We start from the raw sequence: 11,893 nt of genomic DNA on the forward strand, positions 1-11,893 counted from the left end.
CGGGGATGGGGCTGAGCGTGTGGGTGCGGAACAGCAGCTCGGGGCACCGGGCATCCTTTGGGTGACAAGTCCCTCATCCCCGCAGTTGTGCTCCTACTTGGCCCGGGCTGGGAATGCTCCCAGAATCGCTCCTGGCCCTGTGTGGCAGGTGCAGGGCAGCGTTTTGAAATGTTGGCTCTTAGCAGCATTAAATAAGTAAATGATTTTATGAAGTAGATGGTAGGTTTGAAACAACTGAGTTGAAAGCATGGAGAACACAGGGAGGTCAGGCATGTCCACCTCCTTGCAGGATCCATCTGTCCTTGTCTACTGATACCATGACATTGCTCTGAGGTGGGTGGTAGCTACATGTGTCCCTTTGTGCATGGGGATAGCTTCCCACAGAGCTTGTGGAAGGTGGCTGCTCGTTCTGTAGCTGCTCTCGTACCAATGACCATGCCATTAGCTTGTGTAGGAAGGGCTTGGGGCTTTCTCATATCTGCGTGTATGGCCATGGGAGTGGCAGCGACCTTCTCCTCTCCCTTGTCATCATCCTTTGTCTGGCTGTGGGGATGGTTTTGACCTTCTTCCTTGTGGCCATGTCTGTGGACCTCACAGTGGCTGTGACCTTCTTTCTCGTGAGGGTGGCATCCTCTTTGCTTCACACATACAGAACAGCTGAAGCAAAAAGGGAGAGTATTAGAGCAGAGAGTATCCTATAACTCCCACTAATCCTCTAGCTGCTTAGAGTAAGTCCTTCCTGCCTTAATGACTTAAATGCCTGAGGCAGTTTAAAGAACAAAAAGCTTTTCCTAATGCCAAGGTGGGTGTCTCTCTCCCACCGAAGACTGACACCTCTCCAAATCCAGCAGGAGGGAGTTTCGAGGACAGGCTACTGGCAGCACCACTGGCCCAGCGTGGCGCTCCCTGCTGGGCTGGGCCACGGGGGACCAGCCCGCTCTTCTGAGCCTTAGCCACAGAAATGTCACTTGCCTGCTAGGATCAGATCCACTGCAAGGAGCAGCTCTAGAGCAGCTTGTATTGTGTGGCCCAGCAGGAAAGACTGAAACCTAGTATCTGCTGAAAAGATTGGCTGGCATTAATGTGGTGACAAGGACATGGGTGATACTTCTTTTTCATTCTTCCCAATGCAAAATAATAATTCTTGCAACAGTAATGATAATAACAGAGCCATGGGAGCTGCAAGGATGGTGGGAATCAGCTGGATTACAAACATCCCACTGCTTCTGACAGACAGGCACATCTTACAGCTTTAGTTTGGCTCAGCCCGAGGTGTGAACTCCTTGTCTGGGAAGTGGGGGTGATCACGCTTCCTCACTCCCACAGCTTGGCAGCTCCTCTGTACTGCTGCAAGGTATTCAACACATGGATTAATTATTTTTCATTGCCCTTAGCCAGGGACTACAGCAGGGCTTGTGGCCCCAGCTGGCTGCAAAGCACTGCCTGAGTCAGGCAGCAGGGCTACCTGCGTCCCTCCTGAGGCTGCCGCTGCATGGCCAGGGCTGGGAAGGACCGGCTGTGGTGGCCAAACTCTGGGAATCCAGTTGTCCCTTACTTCAAAACCTGCTTGGCTCTTGCCCCTGCAGTGCAGCAGAGGAGAAGGTGCCTCTTCCATCAGCCGGAAGCTGATGCTCTCCTTAATGCGTTGTGCCATTTGGAATATTGCCACTCTGTGACCTCCGTGTGCTTGGCCAGTTTGAGACTGGTGGGGCAGATCTCAGTGTCATTCTAGGGGAGGCATGTGCTGATTGCAGTATTTCCTCTCCTTACAGAAACAACCCAAGGGTGAGCAGGAAGGACAAGCTAATGGGGCTCCCAGACTATTTTAGAAACATAAATGCTTCCCACAAGACAATTCCATCAAGATGAGACCATCCTTCATTCAGAGGAACTTTCTTTCACAGTGCCTGGCAAACCATGATGGGTGAGTCAGCAGGATGGAAGCCAAGTGGTCCAGATCAGTCTCTGGATTGGGATGCATCCCTGCCTCTCTTTCTGCATGCAATGCTACCTTGCATCTCACGGAAACCATGCTCAAAGCTGACAGCTTGCAGTGGTGACACCACTATGATGTTTTGGACAGTGCAAAACCACCCATGTCATGAGTTTCATGGACACCCAAGCCCTTGAAGTCACCATGGCCAAAGCAAGGCTGGGTATCACTGCGCAGCTGCCTCAGATTGCAGCAGACTGCTGGTTTCCAGGCAATGTGCAACGGCTCGTGGATCTGCAGCCAGCTTATGAACCCTGGTCTGTCACTGCTCACTGGAGCAATGAAAGAGCCAGGGTATTTCTGCTGCTTGAAGCCAGTGACAGTGTGCCAGACACCTCCTGTGCTGGAAGATTTCCATGGGTACAGCAGCAGTCCTGGCTGCTCCTGCTGCATAAACCTCCCATTGTCTCGGCCACTGAAATTGCTTCCTTAGCCAGAGAACAGCTCTCTGGCAGGGGCAGTGCTGCATTAGCCAACTGAGCCCCAGTCACTTCCCTGTGCAGAGCTTATTTTACAGGTGAATGTAGCTGCCCACCCTCTGCAACTTCAGGAGGGGTTAATTTAGAGACATAAAGTGCTTTAGTCATGGCTTGAGTTCCAGGGCCTGAGTCAGAGGTGTTAGTATGAATGTTTACATTTTACACCAAGCCATTGTTGCTGGGTGCCTGAAGAGAAGGGCCCAGATGGATGTTGGGTCTCCTCTACACAGCCAGTTTGATTTGCTGCTGTCCCAGCAGCACAGCATAAGCAATTTCATTGTGCACAGAAGGACATGTGTCTCTGCAGATGTTTGCACTTCACAGAGCCCACCTTTTTCCTCCGGCTCCTGGCCCATGATGACCTTTTTCTGGTTCATAGGTGCAACAAAATTTTGAATTTTTACAAGTATAACTCCCTAAAAGAATAAGATTTAGTGCCTATTTGTTCAGTGCCGTTTGTCACCACTCTGTACTGGGATGGGCTTGGAGCAGCCATCACCTTCCAAAATTTGTGCACTTGTCTGTGTCAATAAGAAGCATCCTCACCAGTATGCACCAGTTTAAGGCATGAAGTTGAAACGGGCTCAGGAATCAGGCTCACAGGCCGTTTTTGTCAGTCGTTATTTCTGCCCAGGGTGTGTGCTGGAGCATGACCCACATGCAGCACAGCACAGAGAGATCCGTGCAGGGCCCTTCTCTCTTTCTCAGGGTTCTGCAAGGCTCCTGCAGTTCTGGAAACCTGTGAATAGCTGTTGACCCAAGACCAAGTCTGAGAAGGTTGCAGGCATATGGCAGTTATGTTTCTGGGCTCCAGTACATTGCAAACTGAAGCAAATAAGAGATGTGCTGAATTTGCAGTGTGTTTGAAGGGGCAGGAGGCCCATGGAGACCCAATTCAGCTTTGTCTTGGCAGGGGAAGTCTCACTGTAGCAATATTGTCCCATTTTCCCCGGTGCTGTGTGCTAGGAGCGCAGCCACGTTCGCTCTGAAGCTGCCCATATGTTCACACCATTTCCCAGCGTGACTGACAGCGAGCCAGTTCCCTCCGAGCATCCTGAGATATCCCAGAGTAATTCATCCCTTGCACATAAATATTCTTCCTATGAGGATTTGGAACATAAATTCTCAGCCTGCGGAAGGCCAGAGAAGGTGCTGGGATATGCGACACCTTGACTAACTGTGCCTGTTACAATACCTTCACAGCCTAAACAAGGTCCCAATGGCACCAGTGCCAGCGAGTCAGTGTCATCCAGAGATGGCCCAGCTGACATTTTGGAGAGGAAATCAGCCGAAATGGCTCATTTCAGGAGGATCAGAGCCTTGGGGGGATGAAAACCAGTTCTTTAGCCTCAAGAGCAGATACATGAGTGGAGTGGAAAGGTTCCACTTTTCGTATTGTTTAAATGTTTCTGCTTTTTTTTTGGTTAGTAACTGAGCTTCAGAAATGCTCCAAGAATTTCAGCTGGTGCTTCCAGAAAAAAGGCATTTTTAGGTGTTCCAAACCTTTCTCATCAAAAGGTTTCAATAACAACAGGGCAAAGGAAGAGTGTTTTTAATCAATTACTTCTGAAGGTACTGAATGGAACAAAATATTCTAGGGAGAAAGGAAATGGAACTTTTCCTTTTTACTAACCCAGTTCTAAACCCTGTATTGTAGCCCACCCTAATCCCATGTGTTTGGACTGCACAGTGTCCCCAGGCCTGAGCAACATCTCAGCCCTGCTGCAGGATCAAGTCAGAAGGGCCAGCAAAATATCTACATTCCCAAGGGAGAATCACCTGGCTCAGGAGCTCACTCAGGGACCCAAAATGGATGCCCAGAGAAAGGTATCACCCTCTTGAATGATGATTTCCATCCTGCTGGGGCAGGGATTATTTGCACTTCCAGAAGCTTTCTGCCATTTGAATGAAGCACTCAGCAGCCAGGCATAGCCCCAGCAAGTCTGCACGTGCTTCATGTGATGCCTAAGATTTTTAGCATTTTATATTTTTCATATATTTGTAGCTTTGTAGATTGCTAAAGCATGGCTGTAGCTTCTAGTGTTTTTCCTATCTTTCTTCCCCACATTTAGGAACAATAAGCTAACCTTATAAACCTAAATATTGTGTAGTCTTCTTCCAAGAAGAGAACCAACTACAAGGACGCTCTGTTTTCTGACCAGAATCTGGACCAGACATAACACAAGTGGGGCAAAAGAAAGCTCTGGACTACTTCCACTGGGGACCCCAGGAATTATTACCTAACCAACTAACCTTTTAATTGGACAGTATATGATAAGTATACTAATTGACTAACCTTATAAAAATTGTAGAATTACTATACCACATGTGATTTTTGCCATATTGTGTACCTGAAAGCTTTCAAGTAAAGGTTTGCTTTTATATTCACTCTAACGTTGTTGGAAAGATATATATATTTTCCAGGCATCACATGCACCTCCACCCATTCCCTCCACCCAAGTAGTAATTATTGTTGAACTGGTCCTTTAATATTTAATTGCCACTTTGACTCCCCTTTTCATCTCCTCCCCTCCCAGGTGTCTCTGAGCCTTGTGCAGGCTGGTCCTTCCTGTGTTTGTCCTCCCAATCAGCTGCACACTGTGACCTTCCGCACAAGAAAAGCCAGTCTTGCTGCTGAGCCCAGTCCGAATCCATGCAGCATCTGTGCAAAGTGGCGCCGCTGGAGCCCATGGAGAGTCTTCAGTCCAGTCCAGACCCTGGAGCCAAGGTTGGTCTCTGGAGCTTGCTTTTGAGTTCTGCTGGCAAAGGGAAATGAGATGGTTTGTTAGGCTTTAATGGAGTTTGGCTGGGATGAGAGGCACCGAATTTGCCACTTGTTTCTTCTTCCATCAGACTCAAAAGTGGGTCACTACCACTCGTGTAGCCTCAAAGCAGCCATACGTGGAATAATTTTGACTTTTTGGTGTTCACAAAGGGCACGTGACCATGTCAAGGGCAAGCTGGCTCCTGGCTGCTCCTGTGCAGCTTGTGAACCCAGGCCACTGGGCTGTCTGTGTCCTCCTAGATCTGGGCTGAAGCCATGGGCTGGAATGGGGAACCTCCCTGGGCCCCTGCTGATGACAGGGCAAACAAGTTGCTGTATGCAGCATTCCATGCTTTCCCCAAGGACTACATTTCCATAAAAGATGAAAAAACCTGCCTGACTGGCTGTCCTGGCCACTTTCCACAGTCTCACACCCTTCCAAGGCTGGGTTCTGTGTCCTACATCTGAAGGCTGGGTAGCGAACAGGGTCAGCAAACCTCTATTGTCTCTGCTGAGCACGTCTGCAAGTGGGAGAAACTAAGTGGACAGATTCATTTTTCATTTGCTCAGCCTATGACCACTTCAGAGGTCTTACACTGGAATGACAAATTTTCAGGAGCAGAAAATATTGGCAGAGCTGACAAGATCATGGTTTTTTTCAAGGTGGCATTAAACATGGGTATGCACAGAACTCACCCACGGGACTTGAGGATCCTGCAGGTTGGGATGATGCACATGGAAAGGGAAAAGAGGGGTTGTCTTGTTCCAAATGGGAAGAGGGCTGCTCTGCACATCCTGAGATGTTTCTGTGCTGTGCCATTATTGGTATCCTTGTGGGAAGTACCAACAGGCAGCTATGATCCTTACTGCTTTTAAGCAGGACCCAGCTGCCATTACATCCTTTAACTCTCTTTGGTAGTTTTCATTTTAATTGTATATTGATCCATTTAAAAACAAATGTCTCAGCAGCCCTTTGATTCCCATGAGTCTCTTCAGCTAAAGCCTGTTTAAGGTTTCTGCCTGGTCCCTCCTCCCAGTCGAGGGAATATGCTGACCTTTCTCCTGGCCGGAGGAAACACCTCAACCCCTTTTTTATCCTGCAGTGCAGTTGCTTGAAGGACCGGAGCTGGGGGAGGCAAGGGACGCTGGAGGAATCGGCTTATTGTGGGGAAGTTTGGTAGGAAGGATGCCTCCAGGCCTCCGGGAACTCTTCTTTGATACACTGTGTTCCCATCCCTCCCTCTGTCTAAGGCCTGAAGAAGGACTGCTAGTTCAGCTCAGGAGCCTCGGGCAGCACATCGCTGCACACAGTCGTGCTTTGAGACTCGTCCCTGTGTCTTATCTGCAGTCCTGACACATGATACAAAAACAGCCTCCCACAGCAGCCAGACTTCAGCTCCTTCAGTGGGCTTTTGGCAGCTGCCTCCCAGATCCTCCCAGCAGTTCCCGAGTGCCATCTGTTGACTCGGTAGCGGTCATGCAAAAAATGGAGAGGAGCCAGAATAAGGCTGGGTGAAGTGCAACTGGGAAAAGTGGCAGCATGGTACTGAGTGCTCTGGAGGAGTTTCACGGAGTGCAAAAAGAAAAGGAGGGAGGGTTTCACACCAAAGCACTTCCTGCTGGTGGAAGGGCTGATGAAGGGATGCCAGGAATGCTTCTCGGGGCAGACAGGTTTGCGTTTTTTGAAGAATCAGAGTCTTTCCTTCAGTCTTTGTGTAAGGCAGAGAGACACAGTCTTACTGATAAAATATGGGGCAAAGCTTTGTGCCAGCTGCTGAGTGCTGTCCTGGAGCAGGGAGATGGCAGACTCCTGTCAGAGATGGTTCTTTGTGCCAAAAATGAAAGGCCTTGCAGCACACGATTAGAGAAAAGGACTATTTCACTGTCACAAGCACAAAATGGAGAGGTCATTGCCCTGCTTTGCTTCCTTTGCCCCAGAAAAATCTCCCACAAACTTTGCCCCAAGTGCAAAGCAAGGGCTCCAAGTAGGCAGCTGGAGGCTGTGCTTAAGGATAGTCAGCTGAGCCCCTGTGCTGTGCAGCCACAGCAGGGCAATGCAGCAAAACCCCCTTTATATCCTCCTGATTCCTCCAGCTTCCAGGCTTTCCTGGAGAAAGTTGCTGTCCACCCTGGGGACGGCTCCTTCAGGGGCTGCCCGAGGTTAGCAAGAGCTGACAGATCCCTGAAGCAGAAACCACAGAGCCAACCTGGGTACACTCCATGTGCCCACTGTGCTGAGCAGCTTCAGAGATGGGACCAGCCAGAGCACAAGAGAGCCCAGAATTAGGCCATCCCACCTATGAAAGGTCTTCTGTGATTTTAAAGAATAAAGGGATTAACTCCAGGGGTGGGGTACAAATTGCTGAGTGAGTAATGAAGCTGGTTTCTCCAGACGTCCTTCCTGTTGCACATGGATGCAGGATACACTCGCTGCCTGAAGTACTCTGTCAGGCTAGTGCATGTGGGAAATCGCTGCCACCAACGGCTGGAGAGAGCAGGATTGGTGTCCTGCAGCCACCCAAGTGGGGGTGTTCCTGTCAACAGGATTCAGTGTGTCCTGAAGTCCTGCAGGACTCCCAAAATGGCACGCATCCAGCACACCCTGCTCACTAGAGCAGGAGACTAGGGACCTGCTCTGGCTCCTCTCCTTCCCAAAAGCAGACTTCTGGGTATTGGGATCCCTGGTGCCAGGTGATGGTCCGGAAGGATTGGCCATAGCCTGATGTAGGCTCATGGGAAGGCAGTGCCAGTCTTGGGATTGTCCTGGCCACAGTGCTGGGAATAATCAAATGTAAGTGCATATTCATAACCCCATAAATTTTGGCATATTTATAGGGTTCTGTTTTCTCCTGTGACTGTCCCAAGGGCACAAGCTGGTCCCCAAACCAGCCTGTTTTGCCGCACTAATGCATCTACAGATGCTGCTCCCTTGGCTGGGCCATTTTGCCCCAGGGTTTCTGTGTCTGCAGTGTTCACTGAGGATTCCCATTGATCTCAGATGATGATGCAGAAGTAGGTGCTTGTCATTTGTGCCACTCAGACATGGTAAAGGACAGCTGAGACGTGTCAGCTCTTTGTATTGCGGTCAGGAGCAGCCGACACTGCCCTGGAGGGAAGTGTAGCTCTCCAGGGGCATCAGGAAAAGGCAAAGGTATTTTAGGGATCTTCACCCCTGTTCATGGCACTGCTTATTGCTGGAAGAGCTTGGCCACACTGCCAGGAATGGCAGGGACATAGGATGTCATGGCTGCAAGGTCTGGAGAAGTCTGGAGAAACTCCTTGTGAGCACTTGGCTTAAGCCTTGACAATTTGAGCGTGACATGGGCAGCACAATGGACCCAGCTGCACGTGGTGTTCAGCCTGCACTGCACACAGAACCTGGCCTTGGAGTTTGGGATAATGGTCTCTGTTTTAACCTGAACCTTGGCATTAGCACATTGTGCAGTCTCCTTGAGGCCAGAGACACGACCACCACACGAACAGGATAATGCACCAGTGCTGGACAAAGTTTTTCCATGAACAGTGATTCCCTGACTCAACCCAATCCCTGGGCTGACCTTGTCCCTGTGGCCACTAACCCAGCCAAAAATGGGATATCACTCCACCCTCACAAGAGACTGTGCCAGCTTGGAAAACCAAGGCAGCGCCACCCCACAGTTCCCCTGTGTTCCCTGGGCAAGGTAAAGCTCCACGTGACTCTGCATCTCCTGCACAGCTGTGTCCACCACAAACCTCTTAACAAGCGCTTGGGCTCAAGCAAAGCTCTTGTGTCTTTTGCTCAATTTTCTACCCACAGCAGAGTCTTCCTTTCCTTCATCAAGCCTGAATCCAGAGGCACTGCCTTGGAAATGGTTTCAATTTCCTTTAGTCACTGAGTAGCTACTAATTAATATGGGTCAGTCTGTCCCTCCAAGAGCTTTTTACTAAACTGTACTTCCAGCTCCTCAGTGCCTTAGCTGTGATGTACAACAGCCCAAGTCTGCACAGAGAAGGGACCAGATTCTGAGTTCTGCAAAGTCTTTGGCAAGTTTCCCATAAACCACTCTGGGTTTCGGGTCAGACTTCTCGGATTTTGTGAGGAGTTCTTAGAGGGGGACAGTGGCAGCAGTGAGACAGCTTGGTTTTTTAAACATATGAACACAGCAGGGCCCACATTAAAGTTGGGGTGTGCATCAGTCCTTGGGCAAAAAACCATTGCCTGGTGTGCTTCCATCTCCTGTTTGCCTCACACTTGATCTGTGTCCTTCAGGACAGAGGGAGAGGGCAGTCACTTTGTGTTGAGGGAGGTTGTAGCACATGGCCAGGACACGTGGCTGAGGTTTGTTCAGCCTGGAGGAGACTGAGGGGAGACTCATTGGGGTCTGCAGCTTCCTCACAAGGGACAGCAGAGGGGCAGCTCTGAACTTTACTCTCTGTGACCAGGCACAGGAGCTGAGGGAATAGCTGGAGCTGTGTCAGGGGAGGGTTAGGCTGGATATCAGGAAAAGAATCCCCTGGAGGGTGGTCAGGCACTGAACAGGCTCCCCAGGGAATGGTCATGGCCCCAATGCTGCCAGAGCTCAAGGATGGTTTGAACAACACTCTCAGGCACAGGGTGGGATTGTTGTGGTGTCTGGACAGGGCCAGGAGCTGGGCTGGATGATCCTGTGGGTCCCTTCCAACTCGGGATATTCTATGGTGAGGTAAGGGTTCATATGGCAAACCCAAGATGCAGCAGCTGAATGCTGTTCCCTCAAAGCCCCTGTGCTACTTGTGACTCTTCTGAGGGTTGTTTTGGCAGCTTTCAGACAGGGACTTACAGAAGTCCCTCTGCTTTGGCTGTGTGCTTCCTGCTAGTCCTGCTGCCAGCTGGTGATGCCCACCCCACAGCACTCTTCTGCTCCTTCCTGAAAGAAAGGCCCACTTTAACAGTGGGGAAATCATTCCCAGAGAATACTGAAATTAAACAGAAAAAGGCAAATCTGACCCATGTTTTCCCATGCAGGCTGTTGCACACACTCACACTCAGAAGACATCCAGGACCCCAGATATTTCCTGGCCCGCCAGGCGTGGAGCCAGCCATGCATAACAAACAACACGACCCTGTGAATGGCCACGCAGCGAAGCCAAGCTGTTTGCCTGATCCATCCGTCATTATTCAACCGGCTTTTCCCACTTTGAACGAGGGCTTGTGGCATCAGGAAGTTAAAAGGAGTCAGGAGGGGGAAAAAAGGGGGAGTGTTTCTTTTAAAAAGAGAGTGAGATTGGAGAGGAGGACACAGGCACTCCAAACCCTGTCTGTGCTTGGTATATTAGGCAGCCAGTGCTCTTGGCTGGGAGCCCAGACGAGGCTTTTGTAATCAAAACATGATCTTGTATGCTGTGCAACCAGTGCTGAGAAAGGCCGTCTGATGGCTCTCCTCTTTTAGCTCTGCTCTGGAATCCACCGGGCTCCGCCGCCGATGGCCAACATGCACCGAGCTGTGAGTGCTGCCTGCGCGGGGCCAGGGAGGGGCACGGGCGCTGGGGTCCCTCACCCCAAAAGGCCACGCAAGGACTCGCACTCGCTTCCTTCAGGGTGGCCTTTCGGTGGCTGTCGCTTTGTCGTTTTCTTGCCTCGCCTGGCTGGCAGCTGGCACAGGGAGCAAACAAGCCGTACCGCACCATGGGGAGGGGTGCTGGGAGGGGGCGCATTTTGGGTGCCGGGGTTTGCATCCCTCGCTGGGGCAGGTTGCGGTGGCTGGCTCGAGACAATGTGCCTCCTGGGAGGCAGATAACAAACAGAAACACGGGCAGTGCTGGATGGTGCCTGTGCTGGTGAGGGCTTCAGCTGCAGCTGTCAAGGAGGATGATATTTCTTAAAAAGAGCGGATACATTTGCTTACGCAGAAGAGCGTTAGTACGGGCCGCTCCTGTCCCCTTTCCCTCCCCCCACCTCTTGCCTTTCACAGTTTCCCAACCCTGCTGTCTCCGAGGTCTCGCTGTAGAAGCAGGCGATCATAGAAGTGTGTGGGAAAACACTGCATGCAGAGACAGTCTGAAGCGAGGAGTCCCTCCAGCCCCCAAGGAGCTGCGTAGCCAGTGTGTGTGCCACTTAGGATAGGGGCTGTGACACAACGGGATGTCGTCATTTAATTGAAGCCTGAAGCCGATAGCTTTCCATTTTCTCCTTTTGTGACATTTTAATTTGCCATAGAATGAGGCCTCTCATTCTGTGGCTATGCCCTGCTGCTGGGGAGGCTTTGGGTTCAGCTGATTGCTGATTCAAAGCCATCTCACGTTTGTTCTGCCAAAGCCATTTATAACTCTCTGTCGCGGTGACATACGGGCACCTTGGCTCCCCGGAAGAGCTTTACTCTGGGGAGGGCACGGTGGAGCCACTTTTCACCCTGAGCATCAGCTTCGTCACGGGCTGGGGCAGCAGGTTCGTTCCAGAAGCGGAGGAGAGGGCACGGCCCCCTGTTATTGGCTGGCTCGGGGAGGCAGCTGACGAGCAAACGCTGACTGGGCTGAAGTGTACAATGGGTGAGCCCCTGGGAGCTGAGCGTGGGCTCCGCACGCTGCGGGGCCCGGGTGTGCAGGCGAGCGACCACCTCTCGCTCACAGCTCCCAGCATTTGCTGAAACAGGTTGTGCAGAGAGAAACACCTTAATGGCTTCATTAGTAAAGGGGAGGAGA

At 50.9% G+C, this 11,893-nt stretch overlaps 1 protein-coding gene across 4 annotated transcripts in view; it reads left to right on the plus strand.

The window, feature by feature from the left end:
- The first annotated feature begins 4,778 nt into the window (after nt 1-4,778).
- Nucleotides 4,779-11,893, plus strand: part of CUNH15orf52 (chromosome unknown C15orf52 homolog) — a 33,435-nt gene continuing 26,320 nt past the window's right edge. The window contains exons 1-2 of one of the 4 annotated variants that reach the window (XM_017726293.1): nt 4,779-5,200; nt 10,645-10,698. In XM_017726293.1, the coding sequence (XP_017581782.1) occupies nt 5,126-5,200; nt 10,645-10,698 (129 nt within the window). In that variant the 5' untranslated portion in view covers nt 4,779-5,125. Of the gene's footprint in view, nt 5,201-10,349; nt 10,699-11,893 lie in introns of those variants that run through there. The other 3 variants (XM_017726295.1, XM_017726294.1, XM_017726296.1) reach the window with 3 other exon arrangements.

The sequence above is a fragment of the Corvus brachyrhynchos genome, unplaced genomic scaffold (genome assembly GCF_000691975.1).
Source record: "Corvus brachyrhynchos isolate BGI_N302 unplaced genomic scaffold, ASM69197v1 scaffold281, whole genome shotgun sequence".
Taxonomy (NCBI): domain Eukaryota; kingdom Metazoa; phylum Chordata; class Aves; order Passeriformes; family Corvidae; genus Corvus; species Corvus brachyrhynchos.